General features: G+C 35.4%; 2 protein-coding genes across 3 annotated transcripts; one reads left to right on the forward strand and one right to left on the reverse strand.

Moving 5' to 3' along the window:
• Positions 1 to 885: 885 nt before the first annotated feature.
• On the forward strand, positions 886 to 9,253 carry LOC100782649 (ISWI chromatin-remodeling complex ATPase CHR11). Its single transcript, XM_006594428.4, has 25 exons — positions 886 to 1,197; positions 1,492 to 1,620; positions 1,713 to 1,819; positions 2,891 to 2,994; positions 3,534 to 3,631; positions 3,810 to 3,989; positions 4,085 to 4,306; positions 4,907 to 5,041; positions 5,131 to 5,413; positions 5,515 to 5,588; positions 5,728 to 5,948; positions 6,037 to 6,124; positions 6,218 to 6,311; positions 6,399 to 6,587; positions 6,707 to 6,738; positions 6,872 to 6,948; positions 7,050 to 7,139; positions 7,232 to 7,301; positions 7,400 to 7,454; positions 7,543 to 7,601; positions 7,680 to 7,845; positions 8,212 to 8,390; positions 8,465 to 8,680; positions 8,768 to 8,866; positions 8,959 to 9,253. Exons 1-25 carry the CDS (start codon positions 979 to 981, stop codon positions 8,974 to 8,976), a joined length of 3,204 nt encoding a protein of 1,067 aa, XP_006594491.1. The 5' UTR covers positions 886 to 978; the 3' UTR covers positions 8,977 to 9,253.
• Positions 9,254 to 10,208: 955 nt separating this feature from the next.
• Positions 10,209 to 18,868, reverse strand: LOC100783535 (serine/threonine-protein kinase PBL27). 2 transcript variants are annotated; one of them, XM_006594429.3, is made up of 6 exons: positions 18,744 to 18,868; positions 18,148 to 18,572; positions 17,144 to 17,343; positions 16,740 to 16,929; positions 11,600 to 11,991; positions 10,209 to 11,269 (listed from the first exon to the last, which is right to left on the reverse strand). In XM_006594429.3, the coding sequence occupies exons 2-6, from the start codon at positions 18,296 to 18,298 to the stop codon at positions 10,661 to 10,663; spliced, it is 1,542 nt and encodes a 513-aa protein (XP_006594492.1). In that variant the 5' UTR covers positions 18,299 to 18,572; positions 18,744 to 18,868; the 3' UTR covers positions 10,209 to 10,660. The 2 variants fall into 2 exon arrangements, with proteins under 2 accessions (XP_006594492.1, XP_040864221.1); XM_041008287.1 differs by having other exon boundaries at positions 18,148 to 18,847.
• Between the last annotated feature and the right edge of the window lie 1,510 nt (positions 18,869 to 20,378).

The raw sequence follows: 20,378 nt of genomic DNA on the forward strand, positions 1-20,378 counted from the left end.
TTACTCCCACAACACACTTTCACACATCATTCTCCTTCCTTCTTTTCCTCTATTGTTATCCTTCAACGTCGATAGGCGTGTCCATCCCCTTTGCACAACACATCTCACGCCGCCACACATTGCACACGTCTCGTGGTAAGTCATATTCTTATTTCCCATGTTTTTTTTTCATTGTGGCCAATCAAACATGTTTTCATTATGGCATATACACATCGAAAATATGTTTTTGTTTCGTTGCATTTAAAAAAAAAATAGAAACATATTTTTATTGTGAATTGTAAAATTCCACCCTACAATCAAACATAAGCACACTTTGTTGTTTATTATCAACAGTAAAAATATGATTCCGTTAAGACTTTTTTGCATAAAAAATTAGGTTTTATTGTAGTTTTTTGCCCTAAAAGTTTCACAATGTTGCAGATTTTGCCCCCACTTTTTTCTACAAAATTTGTACCCTAATTTACAAAATATCACCAATTTTGCTTCCATGTAGAAAAACTGTCACAATTAATAAAAAAAATCACAATATTTTCTTAATTGTGGCAATTTAAAGGAAAAATTGTCACAAAATATCTTAATTGTGTTGATTTTTTTATGTGGCTGTAAAATTTATGATGTTTTGTAAATTGACGATGGAAAATACAATTAAGCCAAAAAAAATTAAACAAAAAGAAAGGGTGTGAATTGTGAGATTAAAACAACAATCTCCCTTTCCTACTCTTTTCCTAATCAGGGTTCATAATTTGGGCCTAAGGTGTCCACTGAAGACGGGCCCTTAGCGGCAAAATCCATTTCCACATCAATGGCGGGAAATCCCCATTTTCCATTCTGCGTCGTAACCGCACATCAACTTGCTCAATCCAACGGCTACAATCACCGCAACCACCAATCTACTTCAAACTTAGAATTCTTTTTCAATTTCTCTCCATCTCTCTCACACAACCAAACCCTCCCTCGAATAGCTCGATTTCAGATTCTATGGCGAGACCTTCCAAGCCACACTCATCTTCCGAGGAAGCGCTCTCCAATGCTTCCAGTTCGTCCGAGGAAGAGGAGCAAGTCAACGAGCAGATCAATGAAGAGGAAGACGAGGAGGAGCTCGAGGCGGTGGCGCGCCCCGCCAGTTCCGATGACGATGAAGTCGCCGGCGACAATCCGCCGGACTCTGATGAAGATCCCGCGGCCGATGATGATCAGGTCAAAGTCTCCGCTTAGTCTTACTATGTCGTTTGTACTTCGTTACTCGTTCTGTTTTGTTCTAGGGTTTATACTTCACTGCTTCTTTGCTCATGCATGAGTTGCTATCGAGATTCGAGACTGTTCATTCTGTATTTGAAGTTGTGTTTTACTTGCCTTGTGTATCCGCAAAAATGCGGTGCATGCTGAGCAGAGAGAGTGAGAAGCAATGTGCTCGCGAATTAACTTGTTTTTGGTTGGCTCGTGAATTTAAGGGGGAAACCTAAAGCCTAAGCGTTTGTTGTTTGACTACAGGATGGGGATAATGTTAATCCCGAAATTAGCAAGCGAGAGAAGACTCGATTAAAAGAAATGCAGAAAATGAAGAAACAGAAGATTCTGGAGATACTGGATGCACAGAATGCGGCCATTGACGCTGACATGGTACGTTTAGTTCTGTGATGACAATTCAACTTCTTTTTGTATTATAGTGTATTCATATGATCGCTAAGTAAATGAGCCGACATCTAATGCAGAACAATAGAGGAAAGGGGCGTCTGAAGTATCTCTTGCAGCAGACTGAGTTGTTTGCTCATTTTGCAAAAGGGGATCAATCTTCTTCTCAAAAGAAGTCAAGGGGAAGGTACGTTCCTAAAATTTTTCTGAATTACCCCATGGCAACTTGTCCCCTCTTTTTCCTTTGTTCTTGCTCCGAGTTTTATTGCATTTGGCATCTAGATGACATTATAAGTTATACCTTCAAAGTTTAAAGCTCTTTAAAAGGGTGCATCTAAATTGTTATATGCTGGGCAGCTAAGTAGGGGTGTTTACGAGTTGGGTTGGGTAGGGTCGGGTTTGGCTAAACCCGTTACCCAACCTACCTGATAAAAAAATTTCAGATGGGATTGGATCGGGTTGAGTTAATCGGATCTCAATATTTAAAAATTATTCTTTATTTTGTAAAAAATAAACTTTTTTTAGAAAAATAATTTGTTTTTGCCTAAAGCATTGTAAGTATATAATGATTAAATGCATTCAAAAGAGACCAAATTGTGTCAGTATTTGACTAATAAAATTAATGATTTCAATGCTAATACAATATTTTTATTTTATATAAAAATAATGTATTGTATTAGCATGAGAAAATATAAACAAAATCAAGACAGAGATAAAAATAACTTCTTAAAAAAGAAAAAAAATCATGAGTGATTTAATTAAATAATTTAATAAACTATGTGAGCTAAAAATTAATGTGTTTTGTATTTAATAATCAATTTATATATAATAATAAATTTAATCATATGATATGGATTGGGTTGAGTTAAAAAAAAAAAAAAAGAACCCGTTACCTAACCTGTATATGATCAGGTCTTACTTGAGTTGGGTCGGATTCGACTTGAACACTTAAAAAATTCAACCAATATAATTGGGTTAGAACATGGGTTGACCCAGACTTGTGAATACCCCTATGGCCAAGGAAATCATAGAGATAAACTAGCATCAACTAATCAAATAATTGATACACTATCGATTTGTATATGCTCTTTAGTGTCTCAGATAGCTCAGTAGGAGCAGTTGTCTTTTATGTTAACGTCATAGCAAAGTCTACTGGTGGTTCTCTACGAGTCTGATTTCAGAAGAACACTAAAGAGACGACACTGACTTTTTGCTGCATAAAGGAACTTATCCTAACATTTTATGTTTGTGTATTAAGGGGTCGCCATGCATCCAATTTCACTGAGGAAGAAGAAGATGAAGAATACCTAAAAGGAGAAGAAGATGGTCTAGCAAACACACGTCTGGTGACACAACCATCATGTAAGTGTTTGCTTTCATGGATTTGAAGGCTCTATTTTAAGCATCTCATATTGTGCAGTTGTACCACGTACTCTTCCCTTTTTGTATTTAATATGCCAATGCATTATTATATATTATAGGGCTGGCATATTTGCTTTGTTTGATATAACATGCTTTGTTTGACTTCTACAGGGTATATATGTGTATTTGTCTCATAATGCTGGATAAGGATGCATTAATTGAATAAACTTATAGAGAAGATATGCAGAACATTATACTTTTATTCTGTATTCTGGTGGTAGATACCCTCCATTCTGGTTTCTGGATTTCTCATTGGGCTACATGTAGACATGCATCATGGAATCTTTTTCTTGTGCACCCTTCCTGCTAGATGCTTTCTTTGTTATTGTTGACATCTGTTGGATTGCTCTTAAATCAACATTTTTTTTGGAGGGGGGTTGTGTTGTCCAACAAATATGTCAATCCATTCATTTATAATATTTTTGAATTTTTTGTTCACGTGTCATGAATGCTCATTGTTAGTTTTTTATTCTTTACAGGTATCCAAGGGAAAATGAGGGATTACCAACTGGCTGGACTAAACTGGCTCATACGATTGTATGAGAATGGAATAAATGGAATTCTGGCTGATGAAATGGTAGGTGTTTGGTGGGCTTGCAGTTGTGTCTAATTGAATTAACTTCATGTAATGCAAGTTGCTTTGTCATGTGTAATTTGATAGATTGAGATGATTTAGTTACCCCACTCAGAGGGGTAAGGCTTAGATGTTGATAAGTTGGTTTAGCTAAGTAATGACAAATGAATGTGATTGGCAGGGGCTTGGTAAAACATTGCAAACTATATCCTTATTAGGTTATCTGCACGAGTTCAGAGGAATCAAAGGTCCTCATATGGTGGTTGCTCCAAAATCTACTCTTGGAAATTGGATGAATGAGATTCGGCGCTTTTGTCCTATTCTTCGTGCAATTAAGTTTCTTGGCAACCCTGATGAAAGGGTAAGACCATCTTTTCTGGGTTGAATTATTGTGGCAAAGGTTACAATTGATGCTTAATTTGAACTGTTTTTCCTAATGGTTTTGACTTGCTGCAGAGACATATCAGAGATGAATTGTTGGTTGCCGGGAAGTTTGATGTTTGTGTCACAAGTTTTGAAATGGCAATCAAGGAGAAGTCTGCTTTGCGTCGATTTAGTTGGCGCTACATAATTATTGATGAAGCTCATCGAATCAAGAATGAGAATTCCTTGCTGTCCAAAACAATGAGGCTCTACAGTACAAACTATCGTCTCCTTATTACTGGCACACCACTTCAGGTATGACTTGTTGTATTATCCATAATGATGTAGTCACCTGAAGAATGGAGGTGGTGTATACTAATAAACATGGAGGTGGTGTGATGCCAATTTTGTCAATTTAATTGAAATTAGTGACCTCATCTGTATTCTATACTAATCTCAGTGAATTTTGAAACTAGTAGTGATGGAGGGTTAGGCTGCATTGTTTATACTGTTATGATCCTCCTTAGTTGTAGTAGTGCTGGAGGGGAGTGAATAGCATCAGTTTTGGAAATTGCTATTTGAGTAAGGAAAAAATATTTAGAATATAATTAGCTATTCTTCTGGGGAACCTTTACTATGTGGTATGTAGCAACACTTCATTAGAGGTGATGTATTAGGAATTATGTTTTTCTGATAAGATTTTTCATAAACGGTCAATTAAGATTGATTAAATGATTCATAGCTTGGTTAAAACTTAGTACTGTTCTTTGGTGCTGTTGGTTTTCAACTGTCTAGCAGCCTAAATTTCTTAATTATATGCTTTTCTAGCTTATTTTGAAATCTGAACTATTATTTTTTTGTTTGTATGCATCCTCAAATATTTACTGGTGTGTATTATCTCTTTCAATGGCACAGAATAATCTTCATGAACTCTGGTCTCTTCTCAACTTTCTTCTGCCCGAAATTTTTAGTTCTGCTGAAACTTTTGATGAATGGTTTCAAATCTCTGGTGAAAATGACCAACAGGAGGTTGTTCAACAATTACACAAGGTAAATTACAGAACCTTCTTTTGATTGTTGGAAGTCCTTAATGTTAATCTGGCACATAATTGTCATTTTCATTTTCTATGTATATCAAGGTCCTCCGCCCATTTCTCCTTCGAAGGTTGAAGTCAGATGTTGAGAAAGGGTTGCCACCGAAAAAGGAAACTATTCTTAAGGTAGGCATGTCCCAAATGCAGAAACAGTATTATAGAGCACTACTTCAGAAGGATCTTGAGGTTGTAAATGCTGGTGGTGAACGGAAGCGCCTCCTGAACATAGCTATGCAACTACGCAAATGTTGTAATCATCCATATCTTTTCCAAGGTGCTGAACCTGGTCCTCCCTTCACTACAGGAGATCATCTAATTGAAAATGCTGGTAAACTCTACATACATTAAGAGAGATACTGCAGACGTTCTTTTTAGGTTGATGAATAAAATCTGAGATCATTTCCTGTTGTAAAAATATTTTGTTTCCAGGTAAAATGGTTCTTTTGGATAAGTTACTTCCTAAATTGAAAGAGCGCGATTCTAGGGTCCTTATATTTTCACAGGTCAGTTCTGTCAGAGTGTGTGATTCTTGTCACTGATGATTGTGAATACCTTATATTTTGCAACCTGTTTTTGTTTGCTCTCATTTATTTCTGCCTTTTGAATTTTCTTCTGTGCCTAATTTGTGGTTTTTCTCCCCAGATGACTAGGCTACTAGACATACTCGAAGATTATTTAGTGTTTCGTGGATATCAATATTGCCGCATTGATGGAAATACTGGTGGGGATGATCGAGATGCTTCCATTGATGCTTTCAACAAACCAGGAAGTGAGAAATTTGTCTTCTTGTTATCAACTCGTGCTGGAGGTCTTGGTATTAATCTTGCTACTGCTGATGTTGTCATTCTGTACGATAGTGACTGGTCAGTATTTCTAGTAGTTTTGAACACAGCCATGTTATTTATATCTGTACCCAAATTATTTTGTTGATGGTTGGTGCTTTTACAACAGGAACCCACAAGTTGACTTGCAGGCTCAGGATCGTGCTCATAGGATTGGTCAAAAGAAAGAAGTTCAAGTTTTCCGTTTTTGTACTGAGGTTTGCAATTTTAAACTTTATTTTACTTTTCAATTCATTGTTCACTCTGTGTGTTAGTAGCTCATCTAATCATTGTAATTTGTAATGGTACAGTATACAATAGAAGAGAAAGTCATTGAAAGGGCCTACAAAAAGCTTGCACTTGATGCTCTGGTGATTCAGCAAGGGCGATTGGCTGAGCAGAAGAGTATGGATTCAATGAATAATTTTTCTTGTTTCTTTGCTGAAAGTTGTGTGGATTGTCTAATGTGGTTCCATTGATTTTTATGTGCAGCGGTAAATAAAGATGAGTTGCTTCAAATGGTTAGATTTGGGGCTGAAATGGTTTTCAGTTCCAAGGATAGTACAATTACAGATGAGGATATTGATAGAATTATTGCTAAAGGAGAGGAGGCAACTGCCGAGCTTGATGCCAAAATGAAGAAATTTACTGAAGATGCCATCAAATTTAAGATGGATGACAGTATGTACCTATGACTACCTGTTCTAGCTTTAAAAACAATATTGGCATGCTCTTTACAAGTTTTATGCTTTCTTCTGTTTGTAGTTTAGAGTTACTAATACTGATACTTTCTTTTGTAGCTGCTGAATTATATGATTTTGATGATGAGAAGGTAAAGATGACACATGACACATTGTTTTATCTTTGGCAACTTTTTGTATTGCTTTGTATCAACCTACTCTCCCCTTTCCCTGTCTTATCTATTTAACTGACATTGGCATATTAATTAACCTTTTTAAATAAAGGATGAAAACAGATTTGATATAAAAAAAATTGTGAGCGAGAACTGGATTGAACCACCAAAAAGGGAGCGGAAACGCAAGTAAGTGTTGCCCTTTACCTTTTATACATTCATATTGATTTGGTATTTTGTTCTTTTGACAAGATGTGATGCTTTTCTTTTTCTGGGGTTCTTGCTCATAGTTACTCGGAGTCTGAATACTTCAAGCAAACAATGCGCCAAGGTGGTCCTACCAAACCAAAAGAGCCCCGTATTCCTAGGATGCCCCAGTTGTAAGCTTCTACACTTTGATTTTTCTTCTTAACAATTAGCATAGTACCTCTGTTATTTACTTACTGATAATTTTTTGTTCTTTGACGTCTAGGCATGATTTCCAGTTTTTCAACACACAAAGATTGAGTGAGCTGTATGAAAAGGAAGTACGCTATCTCATGGTAGGTGTAATCAAAATGAATTTGCTATTGTTCATGTTTTAGCTTTAGCTCAATGAATTGGTGTATTGTTTGGTGCTTATTATTTTATAAAATTGCAGCAAACACACCAGAAGAATCAGATAAAGGATTCAATAGATGTTGATGAACCGGAAGGTATGTGGGTATTCTCGAGACTAATACTTTGACTCCTCCTTTCTACATGTATGTTGTTAATTCTAATTGTGATGAAATGAATGTTTAGAGGTGGGAGATCCATTGACTGCTGAAGAGTTGGAAGAAAAGGAGCGCTTGCTAGAAGAGGTGAACAATTTCCCCCTTTTTGCAAACTAGGCTTTCACATGGACCCTTTTTTTAATTTTTATTATTTGGTTAATATAGGGATTTTCTTCATGGACCCGGAGGGATTTTAATACTTTCATTAGGGCCTGCGAAAAATATGGCCGAAATGATATAAAAGGTATTGCTTCTGAGATGGAAGGAAAAACTGAGGAGGAAGTTGAAAGATATGCAAAGGTCTTCAAAGAAAGATACAAGGAATTAAATGGTATGTTACAGTTACAGCCAATGTGACTATATTTGAGTGTGGAAGCAAAATACTTAGCCAAATCCAAATGAGTGTTCATATTTGCTAGTTTGTAGTACTCTTTCGGCAAAAATCATTTTTCTTGGTTCATATAATCAGCAACTTGAGTGATTGATACAGCACATTTCTGTATTGATTCTTATGCCGTGTTGGGTTAAAATACAGCACATTTCTGTATTGATTCTTTTTATCATGCATGTGTGTAGGTGTTCATGTTCACCTAGTGGGATAAGGCTTTGTTGCTTTAATTTTTTCTGGAAATTAGTTTCTGTTTAGAATGTTTCAAGGTTCTGCCTAATTGGTGCATTTTTTAATCATTGTCTGCAGATTATGACAGAATTATTAAAAACATTGAAAGGGGGGAGGCAAGAATTTCTCGGAAAGATGAGATCATGAAGGCTATTGGAAAGAAGTTGGACCGCTACAAGAATCCGTGGCTAGAGTTGAAGATACAGTATGGGCAAAACAAAGGGAAGTTGTACAACGAAGAATGTGACAGATTCATGGTACAATTTTTTTTTCTAGGTCTAGCTCCATCATCCTTCTATGGGTTTCTAAAAAAATTGCTATAAATTTACAGATATGCATGGTGCACAAACTTGGCTATGGGAACTGGGATGAGTTAAAGGCAGCATTTCGAACATCACCCTTGTTTCGATTTGATTGGTTTGTCAAATCTCGCACAACTCAAGAACTGGCTAGGAGGTGTGACACCCTCATTCGACTGGTAGAAAAGGAAAACCAAGAATACGATGAGAGGGAGAGACAAGCTCGCAAAGAGAAGAAACTTGCTAAAGTTGGTTTCTCTTCATATTTGTGTATTAATAGTATAAAATTGCAATATGAATTTTTCTCATACTTTCAAGTTTAACTAATCTTTCAGAGCATGACCCCATCAAAGCGTGCTTTGGCAAGACAGACAGAGAGTCCATCTTCTTTGAAGAAGCGCAAGCAGTTAACCATGGACGATTATGCAAGCACGGTAAGCATACTTACTAAATGTGTTATATTCCTTGTTGATTACATAGTTTCTTGCTGCGTTTTTTATTAAAGCAGTTCATGCTATTGTGGCAGGGGAAAAGAAGAAAATAAATGAACATATGTTCTATATTGCGTAGGATAAGGGGTTGTTGGGTTTTAAAAGCCTTGGTGATTTTGATGTGGCCCGGACATGACAACTGATGGTCAGGCTTGTCTTCCAAAAGCCGTGCTACCAACCTGACTTATGTAGGCTCCAATTATCTGTCGTATGGCTAGTTAGAGAATATCATGTAGAAATGGGATGTTGTATTGTCAGTATGTATATCTACAAAAAAATCCTTAGATTTGAACAGCTAGTGAAATGAATATATGTTGTATGTTTGGAAAATCCGGTTGGCCATTGAATTCGCAAGTGGAAAACTTCAATTTGATGCCAAAATAATGTTTTTTACTTGTATGAAATTATATGATTATACAAGTAAAATTCTGGAGAGAAAGAGAGATATGAGTATTACAACGATATGATGGGACAGGTGATATATAAACGAAAATAATTGGTTTCCTTCGCTGCCACTGCCAATAAGTTATTGAAAATGTAGTTGATAAACAATCATCAACATGATTGAAAATCATATTATCAAAACAATTAATTTTACAAGGACAAAGGTATTAGTTTATATTTCTATGAAAGTCTTGAAACATTTAATCACACTTCACCAATATCTTTCATATCTACATTGTGGGAGATTGAAGTTTTAGATGTAATGTAATCATTTTTACGTATTGAAATATAAATTTTCCAACATGATATTTTTTTATATTTGATGAGGTATTTCTATAAACATAACTAAGAAACTAATCCTTGAGCTAGAGATGGTCAAGTAATTCTCAGTAACAATTCTTGAATTGCTAACTAAAAAAGTAAAGTTCATGTTAAGTAGTTCATTTCTCATCTCTGTATATTATTTGTTCCCTTTGTCAATTTCCTTCCATTGCTTAAAAAGATTAAAGTAAAACTTAGTGAAAAATGCATTAGATTAGTATGCTGAGTTGTTTTGAGTAGGGATGCTAGACGGGACAGATACATGTAGTAGTCCCTCGTCACTTCCACATGGTATACCCTTTCATGAAGAAATAAATTAATAATAGTTCTTTAGATAAATGAATAAGGATACAAATTAATAATCAATTTTAACTAGTTCGAATTGGCTTGTTTACAACTTTGCACGTTTGATTTAGATAGCCAATAGAAAACAATTTTTTTTCATCTGAGACATGTCTGCTTATGTGGTGGACATACATCCTCATTCATTGCATATGCAAGAGACAAAAGGAGAGCCATATGGAAAATATTTTTTTTTTTTTTTGGTATAAGCCGAAAACATAGACTCAGACATACAACAGATACTGTACGAGTACACATGTGACAGCAATGACACCAACGCCAAATCCACTAAGCTCCCCCCATCATACAAAGCAAATATGAGGGGCCAAAAATTAGACGCCTTTGCTGCTGCTGCTCTATGCAACATGAACCTAGAAATCGTTAGTACATAGACATGGATGGATCTTGAATTCACATTCTGCACCATCATCATCATCATTACATTTTAAATACCCCAATTCACACTAACTTTCCCCCCCCCCCCCCCCCCAACCCCTATTTTTTTTTTCAACTGTGTACTGTTTTCCTTCACATGATGATGACTAACAAACTACCAGAATGACGTGGGAGAACAGTCATAATTGGATTCAAGAGGCGAACAACAAGTTGCTTCGGTGTTCCTGAGTCTGTTCAGTCATTTGTAGCATCAAAGCTACCCATGGCGTTTGCCTTCTTCTTCTCTCTCCAGTTCTCGCCCCACACTTTTGCCTCTGCAACCGCGCGCTCTCTGTCCAGGTCGCGGTTCCATGGAGTCTCTCTGGTTCTTGCAGTATTTACAGGGCTGTCTCTCTGGGACTCCTGCCTTTCATTATCATCCAATCCCCATTTTCTCCCTGACCCCCCACCGATGTCAATCCTGCCTAACTCGGTCGCGGCACTCGGATCCCTGCTGTCTCTCTTCCTGAAGTCGGGTGAGTTTCTGTGGGTGGAAGGGGAGCCGAGCCGGCGGTCAGGGCTGTCCACACCGTCTGCCATGCTCCTTCTGTCATCCCTGATCCTAGGGGTTGATGGGCCAACCCTGTTGGATTGATTGGCTGCATTTGGTTCGTATGTCTGTGAGGCCAGATATGTGAGAGCAGTCACCACATCTCCAATAAGAGGCCTTGTAGCAGCTTGTTCCTGCAGACACATTGCAGCAACTGCAAGTGCTTGGTACAGTCCTCGCATCGGGTAACGGCCTTGAAGTAGAGGGTCAGCCATTTTGGGGAACTTCCTACGGTCTTTGAAAAGCGGCCGTGCCTACAAAGTTCCATGTCCCAAGAATATGAAGACAAATAGTTGTAAATTTGTTGTGTTAATTTAGAAGGTGATCAAAATATTAACATACAAACCAATTCACGTGATTTATAACCTAGAACTAAGGCTATGTTTTGATAAGATTTTCCATAAGCACTTATAGGAGAAGCCAAAAAAAAAAAAAGGAAAAATGAAAAAAACTTGTAAGTTAATTTTAGCTTATGAGAGAAGTTTTTTTTTTTCATTTGTCTTTCGTATTTTCTTCTAAGTGTTTATGGAGAAGTTTATTGAAACATGACAAAACACAAGGATGATCAAGAGAGAGATACTTACCCATGCAACAAGATTATGCTCTCCATGTGCACGCGTATTATCAATAGCCTTGCGCCCAGTAATGAGTTCAAGGAAGACAACACCGAAACTATAGACATCAGATTTCAGAGTTAGTTGACCAGTCATAGCATATTCTGGGGCACAATAACCATATGTTCCCATTACTCGTGTGGATACATGAGTCTTGTCACCAACTGGACCAAGTTTTGCCAGCCCAAAATCTGATAACTTGGGATGATAACCCTCGTCTAGGAGGATGTTGGACGATTTTAAGTCTCTATATATCACTGGCGGATTTGCCTTGTCATGCAAATATTCCAATCCCTTTGCAGCTCCAGCTGCTATTTTCATCCTAGTGTTCCAGTCCAGAGGCTCCTTGTCTGGAGGAAGATCTGAAAAAGAGATTAAGTGTCAGAAATTTATCCTATGTATAGGCTGAAACCTTATATGGGTTAATTTCTAATAACAAACTAAAGCAATGTCTAATGGTGATGTAAACCAACATTGTAATGAGCTTCTAGAGAACTTATCGAAGGGTCTGTTCATTATGGATACTTAATACCATTTCCAAAGGATTAACAGAATTTTGGCACACTGGCACATAGCCAGTCCAGATGTAAATCACCATATTTGCAGTCAGAACATAAACCAATAAGCATTATGTCAAGCAAGTAACAACATCTAAACAGCAATACAGGAAAAAGAAATTATTTTATTTTATTTGTGAAAACACAGCTCAGCTGTTACTTGTTAGACTGTAACTAAATAGATGAAATACCAAGCCTCGTAAGTGACATCAAAATTTCAGATATGGAATCAAATTTTTCTAGAAGACAGCTCATAACTACAAAGTCATTGAAGACAAATGGATTTGTAGCAAGCCTTATCTTTAATCATCAGTTACTAGCTTTGCTGATCCTAGGAAGTATGTGCCACTAACATGAGATTTGAACGTTTGGGCAGAGATTCTTGAGGATCTCATGAGTCCCCTCCAACACACACAAAAATCCATAAAGTTAGCATCACTCAATGCCAGTGTTACTTCAAGTCAATTTTTCATGGATAAAGTTCCCACTATGCAGATTATGCTGATAAAAAATCAAATTATTTAATCCAAAGTGTTATAAGAAACTTTGGCATGCAATACACTTTGAATATTGTAGAAAGTTATCATGTATTTTACTGGAGTAGCTGCGAGTTTACAAGAAACTTGAAATGCATAATTACATCTCATGACTCATCAGTTAGGTCAATGAAAAACATCCTTTAGAAAGTTATTTGATATGTTAAGTTTTACACTAGTGGCATTGATCCCAATCCATTTATCGTCAAATCTGAACTTTTCACACAATGGGTTTTAAATTGAATCCTTTTCCTAACATTCCTTAGATTCAGCTATCTAATGTCAGTTTGTTACACAGTACTTAATTTAGTATCAAAAAGCAGAGAAGAAGATGCTGATAAAGCTGCAGAACTTTGCATGTGCCACCCTGCAGTAACAGTTTACTCATGATCTAATTCTAATCTTTTATGGAGTATACATCAACAGTTGGTGGACCTTTCCTTTGCTACCAAAAATGCTTATCCAATTGTGGATGTACAAGAGAAGTTAAGATTCATATGGGAATATATTTAGGCGGACCGCCTTGAAATCAAGTTCAGCAGTTTTGAGCAGTAACTATTGACAGGGAGTGGTCCATGTAAGTAGCTAATGGATGAGATTCCAAGCAACACTCTAGATAGCTCAGCGAAATAAGTTCCAATATGCTTTTTAGTAGAGGAATAGGAGACACAGCTGCTTCTAATAACCTCTTGTTAAGGTATCTTCCAGAGATGGGAATCGGGTAATACTTTTTAGAAATACTCCGATTCAAATATTGTCCACTTGACATCTGCTTACAAGTTTTGGATACTACCATGAAAGGCCACATCGGCGATGCACATTTACAAGCAAATGTCATTTACTTGTGATAAAAGAATTATTTTATTAAATGTTTCTAGATCACTATTTTATTCAACATTAAAATACCTCAGTCCTTAAGTCAACCTTCTACTGCTGTAACTAAGGAAAAGAGAGAAGAATAACCTTGCTAGAAACCACAGAACTGCCGAGGTAAATGCATCTTGAGACTCATTTGCGAAAGGGAGACAAACATATAATCATTTCCATTAATGCAGGGAATTGCATAATGCATATGCAAGCAAAGAGTACAATTAAACACTTATTGAACAAGTGTTTATCATATAAACATGGCCCCATTTGGGTAAACAACTTAATTAAGGCCTTATTAAATCAATACTTATTTAGTAAGCACTTATGTATAAGTTGTTTTTATATTGAGAGAAAACAGGGTTAATAAAAATAACCTGTAAATAACCTCTTCCAAACGAGTTCTTACGTATAAGTTGTTTCTATAATCGAAGAAGAAATAGGGTTAAACTGTTTTCATACAAGTTGTAGCTTGTTTTTATAGGCTATACTAGAGACTTATTGAAATGAGCTCAAAAACAACTTGTACACATATGATGAACTATTCTTATAAGATCTCACAAACATTTGCACAAGTTCTTACGCCTTAAGATAAGTCAAAATAACTGAAAATAAAGTCTTCAAAATGCACCCTGATTAACCAGAATTGTAACATCCAAATCATCTTTTAGCTTTCTTCTTAACCAGTTGAGAGCCTATTCAAGGCAAAAATACATATTGTACAACATTTATGGCTTATTTAATCTAATCACTACAAAGAAGATTGATTGAATGATAAATAAAATTGACAGTCCAGAATATGAATACCATCCTAAATCATCTAATGTTTCCAGCCCAGGCCACCAGCAGAAGTAAGCTCAATCAAGCAAGTTCATTGCTACCATTATTGAAACTAAATTCAACTAAAAACCTCATTATGCCAACAATTCTACATAGCAATTTAAGATTCTGCTTCTAACTACTAGAAGAGCACCACTACTGTATGATTTCTGCACCAACAATCTGGCTCTAGGAAGAGAGTCATTCATCAAAGATTATTGCCTGGCAATGAGAAAATCATAAAGCATTGAAGAGTCTAAATGGTTTTCCTACTTCAATAACCATCTACGAATTGCAGCTTTTGCTAATCAGAAACAAAAAATCTATATTCAGCTACAAGCATGCTTATCTATGCCCCAGTTGAAACTCTCCCATATCCAAAGGGTGTCAGGACACCTTGTGGCCTTACCCAAAAACTCTGAAGGCATACTAAAGGGCAGCTTATGCAAACTTGCACGTCCCATGAAGCTAGAAATCTAGAGGCAAAAATGAAAGCCTGACACAGATTATTCAGAAACCCTAGCAAATGTTTTGATATCATATAGGGTAAGAATTCCCAGAACCCTCAAACTCAACTAAAACCAACAGTAAATAATTAGCTACAACTACAATTCTTAATGTCTTAAGAAAAATTCTTATTTCTGAATGTGGTGCATCAAGAGGATATAAGCAAATTTGGTGCATGAAAAATCCTCCCCTCCCTCCCCTTTTCATGTTAAGCTATAGATAAGCCAAAAAGTAATATTCTTCTCATTTGAGATCAGCCACCTCTATCTGCAAGTAAGCACGTCAACTTTCACCATAGATAAGATCATTATCTTCCAAAACATCAAATGGCTACACCAATATATGTGGTAGATTTTAAGGGCTATGTAGGTTTATCTTATTATGGAGAAATAATCATCTTTTTCCAGCTACCTGAGAAAACTTTTGAAAAAAAGGTTATTTCTAAAAATAAAAAACTTCCAAAACATGGGCATAATACAACCATTGCCATGTGGATTTTGGAAAACAATGAATATCATTCATTCTCTATTAAATTACTTTTCTATCTCACCCCCTAAAACAAAGTAAAAAAGGTAGAAATCCAAAAGCGATGACAGATCAATACCCAACAGTCAAAAAACAATCTTCATTGGTCAGCTTCCTAACCAACTGATACATGTTTTCTCATTGAAAGTAATAATGAGTCAAAAGTAATAAGAGAATTATATAATATAAAATTGAATTTTGTTCATTTAACAGATAAACAACTATCAGAACTTACATCATGATTTTGTGAATCTAACCATTAACAATATTTCCATGTCATAAATCATAAAGTATCAACAATAGTGATGCACTACAAAATATTCATATTACTCCTTGAATCCTAGAGACCTAACTAATCTTACAATATTGGTCAAGTTCCATCCATTTGAGAAAGCAACATCATGTAACCAAGCCAAAATTTGCAAGCAGTGTTAAGTGTAAACAAGTAAATAGAATACATCCACCACACAATAGTTCAAGGTAACTATTGATTATCTGTGATATATTTCCATGGGAAATTCTATTATTTTAATTGGAATCTATGATGTTTATTCAAAGATGGTGCAACACCCTTTCACTAGCTGAAGGAGAAGATAAATTGTTAAGCACCAAGAATATAATGAGAAGGACAGACATATTTTATTGAATTGAATGGAAACAGAAAATAGGAGAGAGATCTCTCCTCCATGGGTTTCGCCTTCACAAACTATTTGTCCTTTTACAAAGAGCAAAAGCTCAATCTACAAATGATACAAGGTTGAAAGCCTCTTACTTACATCCTCCTCATATTTATATACCTCTCAAATCCACTCTAACTGCCTAACCCTTCTACTAACCAACTACAATAACTTTCCTAGCTAACTTCCTAATTCCTAACATAATTTGATTTGTAGAAATAGAAAAATGTGATGCGTTTTCTCTCTTTTTATTTTAATGCCTCTGGAATGGTATATTTCACCCTTTGAATTTGAACATGATAACAATCTTATTTGTTTTCTCCCTGCTTTCATGTCATATACAGTTTCCCCCATTTTTATTAGAAAGAACGCAGCCAAAGCACATAATTCTTTTGTTTGATAACAGTGAATTTAACCATAGAATGAAAGAAACGTCCCATTCAAGAAGGAATCCTACACTTTTTCCTTCTCCACTTTATCCTACAAGTTATAGCATTCCTTTGACAATTAAGAAATTAAAAAGATTGAATCAACATGAAATTAAATATTTTATAGCTTTATAATATGAAAGCACTATAATTGAAGAAGCAAAGGTATCAGTTAAAAAAGAATGCAATCTGACCATGTAAATGATCCTCCAAAGATCCCAATGGCATGAATTCATAAACAAGCAGCCGCTGATCACCATCAGCACAATAACCAATTAAGTTCACAAGATTTGGATGATGCAAGAGACTGAGCATAAGAACTTCCACCAAAAACTCTCGATTTCCTTGAAGACCATTTCGGTCAAGCTGTTTTACAGCAACTACCTGCAACGAGAATGATTTCATCATTAAAAATTATGAAAGAGGCAGAGTTATAGTAACAGAGCAATAATCAACAGGAAAATTGAGAGCAGACAGATAACTTTTCTAAGCTAAAATGGAAAGTGAAAGTTGATGAAACCTATCCATATGAAAGGCATTAGGCTGAGCTTCACTATACAATAAATCCAAAATTTTCATAGCAGCCACCACAACTTACTTGCCCTGTGCTCTCAAGGCGACCTTTGTAAACACGCCCAAAACCTCCTTCGCCTAATAAACATTCTGGTCTAAAGTTCTTTGTAGCAGCTGCAAGCTCTCGGAATGTAAATGTTTGTGCAGCAATATGGGCCGTTGGGCCATCCTTTGGAACCGGTGTGTCCTTCTTAATATCAGCGCCATTTCGTGATTTTGATTTATCTAAATGGATAATGAAAGATAAGGAGTTACAGCTACAGAGAAACATATCTGATAAAACTAGAGAATAAAATATGTACAGAAGGTGATATCACGACGTTGATACTGCTAAATTTATAATTACATGTAGTACTTAAACACAGCTTGAGCTATGTTGGTTTAAATTGCTTGATGACAAGATTTTCAATGTTAAATCATATATCACATCCTGCTGTCAGTTAGAATGTGATTCAAGAAGTTTTAACAATCCAATTGTCCGGCAGCAAAAATAGCAGGCCTGGATTGCCAAATTTTCAGTAACTATCTTCTGAATGAACCAAATGTTTCATTAGATAAGGGCATTCTGTACAAATCATCAAGGTTATAATTATCTACTAGACTACCACATTGAACAATCTACAGAAAATGCAGCAATTGAATTAGACGCTGCATCTGCCTTGCATCCCAGAATTGTCAAAAAAAAAATGGAAAACTTTATGAAACAATGTGATGTACTTATCACACCCAAAGGCAAGGACAGATCCCCAAAGATGTTACTAGGAGCCATTAGTAGGAACAAAATCCAATTAAGTGTAGCTAAAACACATCCACTACTTATCAAATCACTTCACTGGCAGCACCAGTACAAGCACAGCCTCAGATGAACCAGATCAAAGCAGCCAACAACTTGGATTGAAAAACATGGCCAGAAAAACCAAGAACAAGTAGAGAAAAGGGGCAATTGAGGACAATTAAAGCCAAGGCAAGTAAGCCATCATAGAATCAAAGAGGGCATGAGAAGGAAAGTTGGAACATTAGGAGGCAGACCTGAGTTAACCCTGCTGGGGAGGTGAGACTGAGGAACAACAGAAGCAGCTTCCTTAAAAGAAGAATCTTTGTTGGGAACCTCCTTGACCCTCACCCCACCACCACTGCCCTCCTTGTTGGATGATCCAAAACAAGGAAAACACCCACCCATATCAAAATCCAGGCAAATCAAAGCCACCCCTCACAAAACCCACCAAGAATAATGCCTCTCATAACATTAAAAAGAAAAAAAAAAAAGCCTTCTTTTTCCAACACAGTCAAAACTCACACCCACTCACACCCACAGAAGAAGACCCATCTAAGAAATCGCCACCAAGAACTTCTCTTTTTGCTTCTATTCTACAACTCACTGTGGATGCCTCTGAACATGATCCTCCTCATCGACACCAACATGGCCCAGAAAGCAGATCAACCAATCGAGGAAACTGTTGTGGTGAAACACAAACACAAGGTAAAGGAAGAATAATAAATAAATATTAAATAAAATACAAGAAAGGCAAAATATTTATATATCTATAATAATAAAAATAAAAAGTGTAAAGGGAACGGAATTTTCAAATTTGGAAATAGAGAATTATTATTGGGGTGGTAATTACTAATTAGGGAACACAATTGGAATTAGAATTGGAATTCATCAATCGCGTTACACAATCCCTATTACGAGGCTGCCATTGAGTTAAGTTGCTACGAAGTTTCACTTTCACCCTGCAACTCTCAATAATTACAAAACATGTACATGTACATTTGTAGTTTTAATAATCATCATCGCGGTCGGGAAGTGGGTCCCGCCCTTACCATGTGTGATGGGCATTGCTAACACATGTTCAACTCCAGCAACGACATACAACTTTTTTTTTTTTTTATGTTTATGTTACAAATTTTACTTAGCATACTAGTATATAAATAATTTTAAATTCATTAATATTTTTAATTAAAAAAATTTATGTGTAGTTATCTAGTTAAAAACTTTGATGATAAGAACTATAAAAAATAATTGATCTCAATTTTCTTCACACGAAGAAGTAAGAAGAAGCCATTGAGGAGAGAGGGAAAGGGATGGAGGCAACAGGCGATGGTTGTACGATACTAATGAGTATTGGTAAATTGTACAGATTCTTTAAATTTTGAATTAAGATTGAAAATAAATAAAAAAGTTTAAGTATTATTTAGATATATGATAAATTAGCAAATTTTATTTTATATTTCTTTAAATGTTGAGTTTTTAATCAAATAAATTTTTATTTTGATAGTTCTTTTAATATATATATATATATATATATATATATATATATATATATATAATTTTAATCCTTATAATATTTGGTTCGTTTTGTATTAGTCAATTTTAAAAAATATTTGATAGATCAATAATAAATTATCTACATATTTTAGGGACTAAAAATTATATTTATATATATATATATATATATATATATTATAGAATGACTAAAATAAAATAATAAGAACCAAAAAGAATTTTTTTTATTTATTAGAAATTCAACATAAAGAAAAAATATATGGGATAAAAATAAAATTCATTAATTATAAAAGATCTAAAATATATTTGAGCCCAAAAAAATAAATTTTAAAATATTATATATACTTAAAAATTATATTTTAAATATCTTTTTAGTCTATATATTTTGGGTTTTTTCGTCATTAAAAAACTATTTTGGTTGCCTAATGGTTTAGTTTTTGAAAGTTATTTTTCCGTTCCTATTGTAAAAAAAAAAAAAAAAAGTTAAAAAATTAGGTAACAAATGGGATGTAACCTCACAACACCAGCTATCATTCACATAGACATATGTTTTAGCAACTAAAATGACCAAAGTAATTTTGTAGGGCTAAAAAATAAATATTCAACATATAGAGAATAAATAGATATTAATGTCAAATTAAAATCCTGCTTCACCATGTTGTAAATCCTTTCGTTTTGTCATTCCACTATCTTAACAATAGAGCCACCACACATTGAGCAAGCCAATTCAAAACCTAAACTTGCTCGAACCAGACCATAAATTGATAATTCTCCTTGGTCTTTGCAATTGATATTGGGTACGTAGTAAGTGTAACAATGTTGGCAATGGCAATACACTGCATTCTCTTATTCAATACACCACATTGAAGCAAAACAATCATCGTTTTAGCCTCGAGAAAGTTTCAAAAGACATTGACCAATTGCTCGTGGTTTTGCAACAAAAAGGTGATGATAATAACTTTGACATCCTTGG

Source organism: Glycine max, chromosome 13 (genome assembly GCF_000004515.6).
Source record: "Glycine max cultivar Williams 82 chromosome 13, Glycine_max_v4.0, whole genome shotgun sequence".
In the NCBI taxonomy this organism is placed as follows: Eukaryota; Viridiplantae; Streptophyta; class Magnoliopsida; order Fabales; family Fabaceae; genus Glycine; species Glycine max.

What these genes read in the sequence shown, in the direction of transcription:
- LOC100783535 (XM_006594429.3), bottom strand. Translation starts at nt 18,298, where the DNA reads ATGGGTGGGTGTTTTCCTTGTTTTGGATCATCCAACAAGGAGGGCAGT. An exon ending in GCCTTGAGAGCACAGGGCAA is followed by an intron (nt 16,930 to 17,143) that starts GTAAGTTGTGGT and finishes TTCTCGTTGCAG; the next exon opens with GTAGTTGCTGTAAAACAGCT. An exon ending in TTTGGAGGATCATTTACATG is followed by an intron (nt 11,992 to 16,739) that starts GTCAGATTGCAT and finishes TCTCTTTTTCAG; the next exon opens with ATCTTCCTCCAGACAAGGAG.
- LOC100782649 (XM_006594428.4), top strand. Translation starts at nt 979, where the DNA reads ATGGCGAGACCTTCCAAGCCACACTCATCTTCCGAGGAAGCGCTCTCC. An exon ending in GAATTCTGGCTGATGAAATG is followed by an intron (nt 3,632 to 3,809) that starts GTAGGTGTTTGG and finishes TGTGATTGGCAG; the next exon opens with GGGCTTGGTAAAACATTGCA. An exon ending in AAGATACAAGGAATTAAATG is followed by an intron (nt 7,846 to 8,211) that starts GTATGTTACAGT and finishes CATTGTCTGCAG; the next exon opens with ATTATGACAGAATTATTAAA.